The following is a 15,391-nucleotide window of genomic DNA, read 5'->3' on the forward strand; positions in this document are numbered from 1 at the left end:
TTGTTTTGTCTTCAATTTCTTTCATCAATGTTTTATAATTTTCAGAGTATAGATCTTTTGCCTCTTTGGTTAAGCTTATTTCTAGATATTTTGTTATTTTTGGCGCAATTGTAAATGAGATTTTTTTCTTATTTTTCTTTCTGCTGCTTCACTATTGGTTAAAGAAATGCAACAGATTTCTGAAGAGAAAGTAACTTTTTTGAAGAAAGTTGTACTCTGGAGAGATGGTTTTTAAAAAATATATTTGTAAAATTTTCTAATGTTAAATAAATTTGTTGATGAAAACAATGTGTACTACCTGTGAAAACTATCATATCTGCACTATTAAAAATAATTTAAAAAAAATTTCTAACCAGTTTAAAACTCTGTCAAATAAAGATTTCAATGGTCTTGAGTTCTTTTGTTAAAGTTTACAAAATGATGCAATATATGATTAGTTAGCAAGAATGGACATCATAAAAGATGGAAATGTACCAGCCAAATTCAAAGACAACTTTTGCCAATTAGTGGAGGAGACTGAAAAATGGTATCATAATTTAGTAAGCATAGCCAATGATACACATCTGACACTTTTACTTTTGAGGTACTTTGTTTAGTTTTGACAGCCAATAAAACTTAGTATTGAAAGCAATTGGACTTTTGAGTCACTGTTTCTCAAAAAGTTAAATGAGATGTCCAAAAATACATATGTGTATTTAATTACATTGTTCTTATTAACACTGCTATTAATGTTTGTACCATGAACAAATAGAAAACAATTTTTTTCATTTCATCTTTATTTTAAAGTTGTATCTATTTTTATTCAATATTTTATCTTTATACAAATTGTCTTTTATTCCTAGTTTTGAATATTATCTCTATAATAAAATATGGATTATTACTATTAATAATCATTAATAAAGTACTTTATAATTATATTATAAAGTATACATTATAAGTGTGTTTATATATATGCTTTTACATATATTATTAAGAAATGCATATATTTATGGTAAGCATGCATTTTTTTTTTAACTGATAAAGGCATATGATGTAAAAAAGTCAGTGTTACATTTCTGCAGACACACTACCCACCTAGATCTTGGTGCTGATTTTCTGCAAAATTCTCTAGCTTATTAAAGGGGGTTATATTTAATATACATCCAAAAATGCATTTCAGAGTTGCAGTAATTACTTATTGCTGGCACAACTTCCCTAAAGAAAAAGAAATCCAATTTTTCTTTCTAAACTAAAACTTCGGTTTGGTGGCACGACACACTCAACCTGGGAAGGTTCCTAGGAATATGCATAGTGGAAAGTAAAGGGAATAACGGAGAGGATAAAGGACTTTTATATTTACTCACTCCATTGACCATCAGGAGCACGAGGCCATTGTCAGCTGGGGTTCGAACTTCTATGTCAAAGCGAGTCACCTGACCGAATTTCCCTCTCCTTGTGATATCCCTTACCACAGCATAACTAGAGCCATCGAAGAAATAGCTGGCAGCTCGGCTCTGAGTGAAGGCCAGTTTGTCTCTGGAATAAAAACACAAGGATCATATGAGCATGACGGTTTGCATTATGCTTTCCACGTGAGGAACTTTCAACCCATTGTCATGACATCTTCATGGAACTTACAGCATTAAATATGTGGAACTTAAGAAACAAAACAGATGAACATTGTGGGGGGGGGACGAGGCAGAAATAGAGTCAAACCACAAAACAGACTCTTTTTTTTTTTTTAAGATTTTATCTATTTTATTTGACAGACAGAGATCACAAGTAGGCAGAGAGGCAGGCAAAGAGAGAGAGGAGGAAGCAGGCTCCCTGCTGAGCAGAGAGCCCAATGCGGGGCTCAAACCCAGGACCCTGGGATCATGACCTGAGCCGAAGGCAGAGGCCTTAACCCACTGAGCCACCCAGGCGCCCCCACAAAACAGACTCTTAACTATAGAGAGCAAACGGAGAGTTGCTGGAGGGGAGCTGTGAGGAGAGATGGGCTGGATGGATGATGGGCATTAAGGACGGCACTTGTGATGAGCACTGGGTGTTGTATGTAAGTGAGGAAGCACTAAATTCTGCACCTGAAACTAATATTACATTGTATGCTAACTAACTGGAATTTAAATAAAAACTTGAAAAAAAAAATAAGTGAAGTCCTGATGTCTACATGGGAGACAGAGAAGTATTTATAGGTAAGTTAAATGAATGGTTTATTTTTTATTAAAAAAATTTTTTTTTTAGTTTCAGATTTAGAATTGAGTGATTCATCACTTACATACAACACTCAGTGCTCATCACGGCAAGTGCCCTCCTAATGCCTATCACCCATCTAGGCCATCCCTCTGTCCACCTCCCCTCAGCAACCTTCAGTTTGTTTTCCGTAGGTAAGAGTCTGTTTTCTGGTTCGCCTCTCTCTTCCCACCCCCCTTGCACATGTTCATCTGTTTTATTTCTTAAATTCCACATGTGAGTGAAACATATGGTATTTGTCTTCCTTTTGACTAATTTTGCTTAGCATTATACTTTCCAGCTCTGTTCACGTCATTGCAAATGGCAAGACTTCATTGTATTCCATTGTGTGTGTGTGTGTGTGTGTGTGTGTGTGTATGTATCATCTTCCGTATCCTAATGAGTGATTTTGAATGGATTTCTTTTCTACCCTTTGTGTGAAGACAACAGAAGTTTCTGGTGAAACCCAAGTTTCTGGAATCCTAAATTAAAGCTTCAAACAAGGGCGCTTGGGTGGCTCAGTCATTAAGTGTCTGCCTTCGGCTTAGGTCATGGTCCCAGGGCGCTGGGATCGAGCCCCTCATCGGGCTCCCTGCTCACCGGGAAGCCTGCTTCTCCTTCTCTCACTCCCCCTCTTGTGTTCCCTCTCTCACTTTGTCTCTCCCTGTCAAATAAATAAATAAAATCTTAAAAAAAAAAAAGCACAAACAAGATGTTTAACACTTCATACTTGTACATGCTCGTCTGTGGCAGAAAACTGAAATGATTTTTGCAGACATGACTCTTATGCAGTTCCAAGACTGGGTCCCCCCCCCAAAAAGGGAACCTGAATATTGATCCATGGTTGTCAAACTGTGGCTTTCACGTGGCTATCAACGTCTTTAGTACACTTAACACTTTCTTACCTGGCACAGGGTACTGACTTGGAGGGATCCATGTTATAGATGTGCTTGAAGTTGTACAAGCTGATCACATCATTATTCAAAGTGGCCAATTCCAGGCAGCCCACAAAGCCAGGCAAGTTTAAGCTTGCGGGGAGCTATGTAACAGACAAAGTCAATTACCCCATGATTGTGCTTCACCCAGATGATACCGAACAGACAATGAAATAGACAACAGGTCAGGGGGAACTGCCCATATAGATAAATATCTTTCTAGACCTAGGTCTCCTCTGGGCCGGATAATTTAGATAAACAATGATTTTTCAGCTGTGCCTATCTAGCAGAGAGGATGGGATTCGTTGAATACATACTATGTATCAGTCACACACCAAATATCGAATTTAGGAGCAAAATCAATTCTTTCAGCAGCTCTTTGAGGTAGATATTCCTGTTTTCATATCAATAGAAGGAAAGTAATTCTCAGAGAGGCTCAATAATATGTCTATAACTAGTAAGTAATAGCCTTGGGATTGAAATCCGACATCAACTCCCTATCTCCTTATCTGGGCCTTTCATTTATTTGCCTTTCACCAGGTCTCATACTCCCCCCTTAGATTCACCCCTTTCTTCATCCCAAGTATTTTATTTCATGTCTATATTAGTTGAAATAACTGAGTTTTTGAAACTGTCATTGTGAACCTAGCAAACCCACAAGGTCCACGCACTCCTGCAGTAGTGGGTGGGGGTAATATCAATTACGTATGCATGTATCGGAATGAAATGAATTGATATACAAGTGGTAGCTAGAGCCCGAAAGCATCTGACACCATGAAACTATGGGTGGCAGAGATCGGATTTATATGCCAGATTTATAGATCAGAATTTTAACACCATGGAGCTAACTTCTTTCTTGAAATACCAAGACTTCGATACACCCCCAAATCACTGTAGGACTTATGGATTTTTAAAAAACAGTCAGTGTAGATTTTCAGTGAGTCCAAATCTGGCTGGATAGCTTACCTTGAAGTTTGAAGGCACGCCACCAACATAAAACACAGTGTCCTCAGGGTCCAGATCCAACAAGGCGTCATCTCCCGTAAATTCTCCCTTTTTAATAAACTTTTCCTCTGCAGTGCTACTCAGACTTGGGACTGTCAAAAACACCTTTCCGTGTTTTCCTACCCTGTTAAGAATTTTCAGTCCTTATTAGCCAGATAATTTGTAGAAAATATGTTTTTTTAAAGGTCGTCATGTGAAAGCTTTTACAGGATGTCAACAATCAGCAGAAAGAAAAAAAAAGATATTCCATCTTGGAATTAAGGCATGGATTGGGCAGATAAAAAGATCTAATAATCTGATTGCTATTTAGAAATGATGAGTATTTTTTTCTAATCTTTTTTCCCCCGACTTAGGTATTTGGGAAGAAACATAGGCATTCTGGGGGGAAAAAGGAGCAACAATAAAGGGAAGAATGCTATTTAAACACCCACAGGAAAACTGTATGTGTGTGTGTGTGTAAGTGTGTGCACACGAGCACATGCACGCATGCATTCCACAGATTTTTTATGAAATGTGCATGGAAGCCCTGTATTGTGAATGTACGTTACCTTTCAATCTTGACAATGCTGAAGTAGGCAGGCCAGGAGCTGACGGGCTTGGAGTTCAGGGGAATCTCTACATCCTTAGCTCCCAGATTATAAATGTACACCAGGTTATCATTTTTGATTGCAAGACCCATGTATTCTTTTTTGGCCTGAAATGTCAAGAAGCCACTTAAAGAAAATCCGTATGCATGAACATCATATTTTGTTTTCCTTTCTTTAAGGGACAATCATCAATCTAAGTACTTGGCTGTCTACAAGGCACATCTTGCCTGAATTATTACAAAGTTCCTGTTGGATTGGGCAGTGCCTTTTCCTTTCCAGCCTCCCTGTTGGCTACATGGGTGTGCTGCTCCCCTGTGTTTGTCCAAGTGCATCCTGGACATGGATGCAGGCAACGGTAGGCTTGTGGACATTTGATGGCATCCAGGAGTGGCCTGATCCCGTCTGGTTAACCTAGGGACATAATGCAGCCTGCTGAGACGGACTGCCGTGCCTGTCCAAACAGGGCGAGCAACAACCGTTAACAGGCCTCTGGGTTCCGGAAGTCCTTGAAATGCTGCATTCAATGAGCCGTGTGAGACTGATCACGAAGCAACCCCAGAAATATCCCACGTAGAGAAGGAATCACTTACCTTTATGACCACTCGAGTCTCGGGATTAAAGTGGTCTGTACCAGAACGGGAATGTTGTTTGGGTAACCAGAATGGGAATGTTGTTTGTTTGCATAGGTGGTTTTGTTTTAAGGGAAGAGGAAAGCCCCTGTCTTTCCTCTGACTATTATTCTTTCTTTTCAAATGTTTTCCTGGGTGTTATACGCAACTGATGAATTACTGAACTCTACACCTGAAACTAATGATGTACTCTCTGTTGGCGAATTGAATTTAAATTTAAAAAAAAGAAAAAAATTAAATAAAAATAAATTTACTAGGCAAAAAAAAACCAAACATGTCACACGCTTACGGTTTTGCTTCCGAGGTACAGGATGAACCGGTCCGTAGCTCCAGCCAGCTCTGGTTTCTTCACGGGGGGAGGTTTCATGTACAGGCTCAGGGATGTGAAGGTCTTTAAGTCATCCATACTGGTTTTGGGGTGCACCTCGACTGCTGACTGGCCATCAAACATCATGGATACTTGGATCTGGAGTTAGAGAATGTTTCTGTTAAAAGCACCCTGCAGAAATGGGCACAGCTCTCTCCCATGGTTCCCAAAGGGATTCCCTCCATCCTTATGGACTCTCTGAGTCCTACTCCCTTCCTTGTCCTTCTTTCCTGATGTCCTCACCTTGTGGGAGAAAGGGGTGAAGGCAGATCATAATATAGTCATTTACATTTAAAATGGGGTGAAAGGAAGCCAAAAAATGGTGACAAAGCGGATCTACAATGAGGATAACTAAGAATCCCACAATGAATTACACACTTGGTTGGGGTGAACTAAATAGCTTGATGGGATTCCTGGTCAGTTACACAGTTCATGAGGCCCATAAAATTAACAATGACTAATTGATCAGGAGAAGTATAACACATCTGGGGAACTAATATGGCTAGAACTTTCTCCTCAGGGTTTTAAAAAGAAGAACAAGAAATAAGGCTGTGAGTAACATCCTTGAGCACACCAGGACTGTTGGGAGGGGTCTTGACCCAGCTTTGGAGTCTTCGACAGGGTCTTGAAACCTGGCTCTGCTTCTTACTGTGTAACCGTAGGCAAGTCACTTAACCTGCAGTTTCTTCAAATGTAAAGTGTGGATGAAAATTTTGCTGAATGAAATGAGATAATAACTATAAAGTACTTTCCAGTTCCTGGCTCTATCATTATTATAACTGTAATGAGTTCATTCAGATGTTTCTTAAAATAATTCTTAGAAAAACCTCAAAACAAAGCACAATTCAGTAGATGCATTTCTGAGAGGCCCAATATGATAAGCTGATTCTCTGGTCTGGTTCAGAGTGATTTTCTGAGTATTCACCTGGGTGGCTCAGTGGGTTAAGCCTCTACCTTTGGCTCAGGTCGTGGGATCCAGTCCCGTAAGGGGTGGGGGTGGAGGTGGAGTCCCTACTCAGCGGGGAGTCTGCTTCTCTCTCTTTGTCTCTGCCCCTCCCCCTGCTTGTGCACTTGCTCTCTCTCTCTCTCTCTCCAATGAATTAAAAAAAAAAAAAAAAAAAAGAACTACTGAAGTAGAAAGATTCCGAGCTCTGGCAGCTGCCTTAAGAGCTGCGATTCAGTTTCCTGATCAGTGAGGACTGAGAAGTCTCTTTTCATGCTTACCTTGCTGGCGACACTTCTGGTCTGAGCGATAAGCTCCCGGATCCTCCGGATGCTGGCAGAGACGTTGCTCGCAGGCCGCTTCTGTTCTATGGTGCGGAGCTGATCCAGGAGCTGAGGGACAACCTCTGTCAGATTTCGTACTGCAGTTAATAAAAAGTAATCACTTGAGTAAATATAACAATGATAGTAACTAATATTAGCTGTATTTAAGGAATCAGGTGAAGAGACAACAAACACAGGGCTACTTCTGTGAGATCTATAATTATGTGTAATCCTGCCAAAGGAAGAGTTAAGCCCGCTATATAAGTGATTCCTATTTTGTGGCATTTGTAATGTCTATTGGTCTACATGTATGTAGAGTGAGCTGGCTTACAATGTACATTTCTTAAGGGCCGGCCCCACGAAAAATGTACAGATGTTCCTGTCCCCATATAGCATAGGGTCTACTTGCATTTCTAATGGAACTGATAGAACAAGTCTAAAGGAAGGCTGGGCAAAAGGAGGTGGGAAGGTGTTTTCCCAGGTTGCCTATTCCCACATCCCACTGCTGCTGCAATGGTCCATGCAGAGGCAGAGCTACATGGAGAAAACAACCGAGCGCCCAGAAGAGTGGCAGTTGGTGCCAAGGAGAGGGTGGGTGCCATGGTCTATGGGCCCAATAAGAGTGATGATACAAACACATCATACTGACTTTGTAGGTTATGGTTGGTTTTTTTTTTTTTTTTTAAGGTATGAAGTACACATAGAAAAGAGAATAGGGGTGCCTGGGTGGCTCCATTGGTTATGCATCTGACCCTTGATTTCGGCTCGGGTCATGATCTCAGAGACCTGAGATGGACCCTCATGCCCGCTCCGTGCTCAGTGGGGAGTCTGCTTGTCCCTCTCCTTCTTCTTCTTCTTTTTTTTTTTTTTTAATTTTATTTATTTATTTGACAGACAGAGATCACAAGCAGGCAGAGAGAGGAGGAAGCAGTCTCCCTGCTGAGCAGGGAGCCCAATGCAGGGCTCGATCCCAAGACCCTGAGATCATGACCTGAGCTGAAGGCAGAGGCTTAACCCACTGAGCCACCCAGGCGCCCCTGTCCCTCTTCTTCTGCTCCTCCTCCTGCTCACATGCTCTCTTTCTAAAATAAATAAATAAAGTCTTAAATAAAGAGAGAATAAATCATATTTACACAGCTAGATGAGAGAAGTCCAAAACAGGGAGAATGGCGTAACTTTCTGTAAGGTTTCATGAACCGGACCAGTGGTTCTCAACGTGTGGTCCACAGACCAGCTGCATTGGCATCATCAGGGAACTTGTCAGAAATGCAAAATCTGTGGCTCCAACCCCAACCTGCTGAATTAGAAACTCTGGGAGTGAGGCCCAGGTGATTCTAAAGCACATGAAGTTTTACGAACCGAACCGGGACTAGAGAATGAATACGTTTTGCATATTCCCCCGGAGAAGGGTAGAGCTATGGTCACTAAGCAGTAGCAGCTGGAAAATAGGAAGGCTCTTACCAGAGCCAAACTAAACTCAGATTCAGGAGAATATGTCAGTGAGGACCAAGGATAAAACTCTTTTCTGTATTTAGGAAGTAGGGTGTTTCTCTATCTTAAGGAATGGAATGAAGGAAAGTAATAGCAATTATCATTTTATCATGTTAATTAATAGAGGTAAATATTTGTTGTTTGGATAACTAACCACAATAGCCATTTTATAGTATAATAGTCTTTAAAAATTATAGGTAATAAAGTATATTTCATGTGTTACATTAAATTTTGATTATGGAAATGTATATAAAACAGGGTTTCCCTGTCCTCAATTCTCCGAGAAAGGGAGCCACTTTTATTAGAGTCTTTATAAAGTCTCTTATGTTGTGGTATGCTCTTTCATTTACTTTGATTTGAACCACAAAATGCTATCTGAGGAAAACACAGAGGCCTAAAACAGTTTCAATTAATGGTAGTTCTGGACGCTTTTTGGAATTGTGGATTGGACTGAAAAAGGAAGAAAAAAATTTAACACAGACTTAGTAAACATTCCTGAGGCTCTGTCTTTATAAATGTAAATGTTAGATGTCATGTAGGCAAATCTTTTAGAGATTAAGTTCTAAATGCAATTAGGTGAGTGGTTACATGGTAAAAGTCATGAATATATACTTAAGAGATGAACATAACAGTTATCTTCTTGTTACGAGAATGAATATTTGTGACCTGGGATAAAATTTCTAGTGACAGATCAAATGTAGATTAATAAAGTTCTTCCTTAACTCGGATGGAAGTGAACGTAATATGTTCTGCAAAACCATGCTGGAGAAGAGGAAGTTCTAGTCATCACAGAGACATTGATATTTAAGAGGTAGAAGAGATCAAATAAACATGGTAATATGTGATTTAAATATCTGTGTATAACTACATAAATTAGGTATATAACAGAGTATTTCATTATCATTGCTGTAAATTTGCATTCAAGCTGGGCAACAAACTCTTCTCTAATTATTATTTTTTTTAGGGTTTATTTATTTATTTGAGAGCAACAGAGAGAGAGAGCACGCCAGAGCAGGGGGGCAGAGGGAGCGGGAGAGAGAATCTCAAGCAGATTCCATGCTGAGCGGGGAGCCTGATGTGGGGCTCGGGATCATGACTCAAGATCATGACCTGAGAGCAGAAACCAAGAGCCTGAAGCTTACCTGATTGCGCCACTCAGGTGCTCTCAAACTGTTCTTCATGGGAACCTTCAGTTTTGTTTAAGATTTTACTTATTTATTTGACAGAGAGAGAGAGAGGGAACACAAGCAGGGGGAGTGGGAGAGGGAGAAGCAGGCTTCCTGCCAAGCAGGGAGCCCGATGCGGGGCTCGATCCTAGGACCCTAGGATCATGACCTTAGCCGAACATAGACACATAACGATTGAGCCACCCAGGTGCCCCGGAACCTTCAGTTTTGATTGGACATAGTCAGTACCTGTTGGTAATAACCTGCATTTCTCAGGTAAGGACAAAGCAATTCAGTTTAGTAAATATTTTTCCCCAAAGTAAACTAATATTTTGTGATTGACCTTCTTCCCCAAGGAACAGACTTAACATTGACGAACATCAGTGTTGCCATTATTTCATATAGAAAAAAATGATGCTTAACCAATCTCTCTAGTATGTTTTTGTGAAATATATATATTTTATATGCATACACACATATATGTGTATATATATATACGTGTGTGTCATAGATGACCTGAGCAAAATTTTTTTTTTTTCCTAAGCGGATTTCTACAATATTCTAATCTCACACCCAGAGGAAAACCACTGCATCTTAATGAAAGACGTGTTGAGCCGAATGGCCAATTCATCTGGATGCAAACCATGATACCTGCATCTCGCGCAGAGTCCACCGCTGTGTTGTAAGCAGAAGAGTCAAAACTCTGAAGGTTTTGTGACCAGTTGGTTAGGTTGTTAGCCATGGGGGCAGCTGCCTGCTGGACTTCCACTGTGGTCTTGTTCGCCTCCTCCGTGATCAGCTTCGATTGACCCAGGCGCTGCTGGGCGTCACCTTCACACAGAGCACAGGGACACTCACTTTGCAGAGAAGCAGGACATTTGTTGGGAGCATCAACGTCCATTTAATCATTGGGATAAGGCAGCCCTCAAGTTTTGGGTTTTTAAGCTGAACAAAGATCTTTAAATAGATGTTAATGATGGCATAAGTTAGGAATGTTAAGGTAGCATTACAAAGTGAGCTTGAAAAACTCTAGAGTCTCATTAAAACCAGGCAGCCCACTTAAAACATTTTCAAATTAGAGGTGAATTTTTATAAAAAGTAATTCGTATTTCTTCAGGTTAGAGACCTGGTGAGAAAGCCACCAAAAACATATATGAGATTTTAAGTCATAAGATGTTCATGTCTGATATCATTGTAAATATCACTTTCTTCTATGTGGGACGCATTTTGCTGTAAAAATGCAAAAGTAAATCAGTATGGAATAAGGCTGCTTATTAAATCAGTATGGAAAATTATTTTTAAATAGTAAAACCAAGTTGCAAAATAGCATGTATAGTGACATTCTATTTTTATTAAAAAGTTATGTATTTAAAATAAAAAAAAGCCAGTTTACAACAAAATGTTTTTTCCTGGGTAATAAGATTAAAAAAGATTTTTCTTCTTTTGTTCTTTTTCTTATCTGTATTTTCTACTCTTTCTATTATAATCATATATTACTTTGGTAATAAAAGTCACAGGTGAGGTTGTAGCTTTTCTTTTTCTTGAGTGGAGAAACATTTAATTCAACCTCACACAATCTGAACTCTGATGGATGCAGCTTTGAATCCTGGGTCTGCTTCTTTTTTTTGGAGCATTTTGGAGCAAGTTCCTAACCTTGACAAGCCTCAGGGTTCATCACAATCTAAAGGCAATGGTGGTACTTTCCCTCATGACATGAAGTATATAAACCACAGCCCAGTGCTCCAGCATGTGGCAGCTCTGATGGTGCAGATGGCAGGGATTCTCGTTGGATGACACTGTCATGGCTGGGGCTTTGGAAAACTAGGAGGCAGTAGCTGGATTTGCTCCATGTAGGAGAAAACGCACATCCAGCAGTCTGGTTTCCAGCCCATCTGGTTCCCAGCCCATCTTTTTAAGATACCACTGTAGTTCCAGATTAGGCAAAATGAGTGCTCTTGTGTCTCCATTTGGCTTGGCGGTCTCCCTGCTTGTACTATCAGAATGACATGGCAGGTAACAGAGGCTGCTACTCACATTAGGGGCCAGAAAGACCCAGACCCAAATAGGGCATATTTATTAGAGAAGAAGGAATGTTCACAAGGAAGTGGGTTACAAAATAGTATAAGCAGCCTGATTGCATTAAAGCACCTGCACACATGGACGCACACAAGTACACACACACACATACATACATGATTGGAGGAAAATGCTCTCAAATGGTAACCCCTAGGAGGTATGATTATAGATTTTACAATTATTTTCCGGTGTGTGTGTGTGTGTGTGTGTGTGTGTGTGTGTGTGTGTGATGAACATAGTTCCTTTTGTCACCAGAAAACAATATTTATTTATAGAAGTATTGACAAGTAAGGAATCATGTACGGCTTCCTCAAGCGTTTATTTTAATCCCAGCAAAGAAACAGTTGAGGCTTACTATGTTCTTGTCTGTGACCCTTACCTCTTTCTGTGGCTTGTAGTCGCTTAATGGCATCACTCAATCTGTTTTTGAGAGCACTCTTCCTTGCTACGGCTCCGTCCACACGCCTGTTGGTGTCAGCTACAGTCTCATCATTGCCTACGAAGAAGAAGCCAAAAAAAGTACCAGTGGAGCCAAGATGCTAGGGGGATAAAAAAAATCTCCATTTCAACAAGGACAATTCTGATCTGTGCTGTGGGGTCATCTATAATATTCTGAATATGGTGTGAACATAGAACACCAGCTCTGGAAAGTGGCATTCCAATTAAGAGGTACAGGACTATAGAAGACTAGTCACACTGTTTGGGAGTGATTTAGGATGCCATAAAGTGACTCATAAAAGGTGCAAGGATAATGGCTAACTTCTTTGAAAAATATAGCACTGCTGTGACTTACAACTAGTAGCACAGTTGATAAAGAGCTGAAAGGAAAGGTCTATCTCCATTTATGGCGATGACTTGTTATATAAGAATAATTCTTTTTTCTTAATTTTTAAATAAAATGTTAATGGATATACAACATACATCTAGAAAAGGGTACACATTATAAACAAATTTTCGCAAACTGAGCACGGCATATATGCTGTACTAAATCAAGAAAGTAGAACACTATTGCTATTCAATTTTCTGGGCCCTCTGTAATTCCCCAAGGATGACCACTCTTCTGAATTCTATCTCCATCTGTTAGTTGTATCTATTCTTTTTTTTTTTTTTAGTTGTGTTTATTCTTAAACTTTATTAAAAAGAAATGATACAGTAGTATAATTTTTTTATAGCTTTCATATCTCTGTTTTAATTTCTGTAGAGTGGTTAAGTCTTGATATCTGGTGTTTTAAGTCTTCCAGCTTTGATTTTATTTTTCAAGGATTACACTGGCTTCTTGGCTCCTCCCACACCCATTTCCATGGAAATTCTAGGACCGTCTTCTCTATTTACATATAGTTCTGGTACTTTGGTTGGTGTTATATTTAGCCTATATATAAATTTGGCAGAATTGTCATTTTTACAAATTTGAGTCTTCCAGTTAATTGTTTTTGCTTACTCTTCTTTAGATCTAAATTCTCATTTTGATTTCCATTTATTTAGATTATCTTTAATTTCTTTCAGTAGTGTAGTATAGTTTTATGTGTAGAGATCTTATCTTTCATCAGCTTTATTCCTAGGTATTTTATGTTATTGCAAATGGTGTTAAAAAGTAAATTTCTAATTATTTTCTACATAGAATTAAACCGGATTTTTACACATTGAATTGGTAATGTGGGATATATTTGTCTTGTTTCCAGCCTTAGTGGGTAAACTTTAAATATTTCAGTATTAATATGCTTCCTTATTTTTATTTTATTTTATTTTTCTTTCTTAGATTACAGAAGTTGCTATGAGTTTTTTTTAAAACATGAATGGACACTGAGTTTTGTTAAACGATTTTCCTGCATGTGGTGAGATAACCATATGAATTTTCTGATACATTCTTTAAATGTGGTAAACTACTATTGATGTTTGAAATGTTACACTGTCCCTGAAATCCCAGAACAAAGTTAACTTGGTCATGTATTACCATTTCTATGTGTGTTAGATTTGATTTGCTAATGTCTTGTTTAGGTTTTTCACATCTAATTTGTGAGAGAATTTGGCTTATAATCTTCCTTTTTTTTTTTTCTACAATGTCCTTATCAGGTTTTGTATCTTAGTTCTGTAGGCCTCATAGAATACATTAGACAATATTTCATCTTTTTTTATTTTCTGGAAGAATTTATATACAAGTGGTGTCATTTGTTTAGATGGTTGGAAGAATTCACTGGGGAAACCATCCGAGCCTTGAGATTTCTTTGTGGGAAGAGTTTAATTACTGATTAAATTTATATATGTATATATAGGTCTATCAGATTTTCTATTTGTTCTTGTATCAGGTTTGATAGTCTTTTTCTTACAAAACTACTCTTCAAAGTGCACTTGTAACATAGTCCCAAAATGGGTTATTTTGGAGCAAGTCCAAACAAATCATGATGTAATATCATGTCTGAACTGAAGGATGAACTTTCCCAAAGATTCTTGGTTTGTACGTCGTTTACTCCCAAAGCATCAGGAAATTTATGCTTTTTGACAAACAGACAAATCATTTCTTCCCTTCCTATTATACTTTTCTCTTTCTCTCCAAAAGGCTTGTAAATATATACTCTCCCATGGTATACTTTCTCATTTCCATTATACAGTCTTTCTGTGCTTGCTTTCTTGTTCAGTTGTCTTTCTGCACTTGTGTATGGTGGGTATAAAATGAGTGGTGCTGAGTTGATTCTGTCACCAAGTACAACGTACAAGCACTTCTTTCTTAATTCCTCTGGTGAGTGCTAAAAATTTCCCAGAATTCAAGGAGGGACTTAAACATACTTTGTACTTATATTGCACTCCCTTCTCCCTCTTTTACTTTCAATTTTTGAATATTTTATAATCTTTTTTGAATAATTTATAATCTTTTCAGCTCTTCTTTTTGGGGTTTGTAGCTGCAAAAGATGCAGACTGATATACTGAGAAAGAATATATTTAACTCTACATTGGAGCCCCTGATAAAAATAGGTGAAAAAAATGATACTTGGGGCTGGATGTTTATAAAAAAAAATGTTTCATAAAAATTCTTTCCTATTTGAAACTTATTGTTTTACATAAACAGTTTTCATTTTAGAAATGAATTCAATAGAAGATTCCTTTAAATAGCAGCTTCCTGAGTTTATTATAGATTGCTAACTATTTGATATAGATAATAAAGAAAGGAAATCTGGGTTATAAAGATTACTGATCATTGAATGTCATTTGGAAATGAATTAACAGTAATTTGAAATTGTAATGTAACTCAGTAGATAAATATAGTTTAATCTGAAAATCTGAATTTATATCACAAATGTTATTGTCTAAAGGGAGGGAAGTTCTGACCCACACAGTCCTAATTCCCCAAGGATGTCCCTTTGAAATTAAATATGTGAAGAAATTTAACCAAACAAGATCATGAAAGAGGAAACCAGATTTGCAAAATATTCAGAGACCAATGCAGAGATTTTATCTGCACTTAAATTATAGAACTTTGAAGAGACATTATTACCAGGAAAGAAAAATTGTTTTCACGAGAAAGACAAGACTGCATTGTAAATTATCAGAGAACAAAATATCGAAGTCATTGTGTCCTGAAGATCCACATACTCTGGTCTTCACATCACAAGAAACAAAGAAATACATTGATATGGCAACATTTACTTAAAAAATATTTTACTTT

The 15,391-nt window shown here is 38.3% G+C and overlaps 1 protein-coding gene across 2 annotated transcripts in view; it reads right to left on the reverse strand.

Moving 5' to 3' along the window:
• The window catches only part of LAMA4 (laminin subunit alpha 4), a 144,278-nt gene that overhangs the window by 27,226 nt on the left and 101,661 nt on the right, over positions 1-15,391 (reverse strand). For both annotated transcript variants that reach the window (XM_047732638.1, XM_047732639.1), the window contains exons 16-23: positions 12,113-12,229; positions 10,309-10,488; positions 6,959-7,098; positions 5,657-5,833; positions 4,700-4,845; positions 4,113-4,275; positions 3,117-3,250; positions 1,344-1,515 (exon numbers count right to left, since the gene is read on the reverse strand). In XM_047732638.1, coding sequence (XP_047588594.1) covers positions 1,344-1,515; positions 3,117-3,250; positions 4,113-4,275; positions 4,700-4,845; positions 5,657-5,833; positions 6,959-7,098; positions 10,309-10,488; positions 12,113-12,229 — 1,229 coding nt within the window. The remainder of the gene's footprint in view (positions 1-1,343; positions 1,516-3,116; positions 3,251-4,112; positions 4,276-4,699; positions 4,846-5,656; positions 5,834-6,958; positions 7,099-10,308; positions 10,489-12,112; positions 12,230-15,391) is intronic.

Source organism: Lutra lutra, chromosome 6 (genome assembly GCF_902655055.1).
Source record: "Lutra lutra chromosome 6, mLutLut1.2, whole genome shotgun sequence".
Lineage (NCBI taxonomy): Eukaryota > Metazoa > Chordata > Mammalia > Carnivora > Mustelidae > Lutra > Lutra lutra.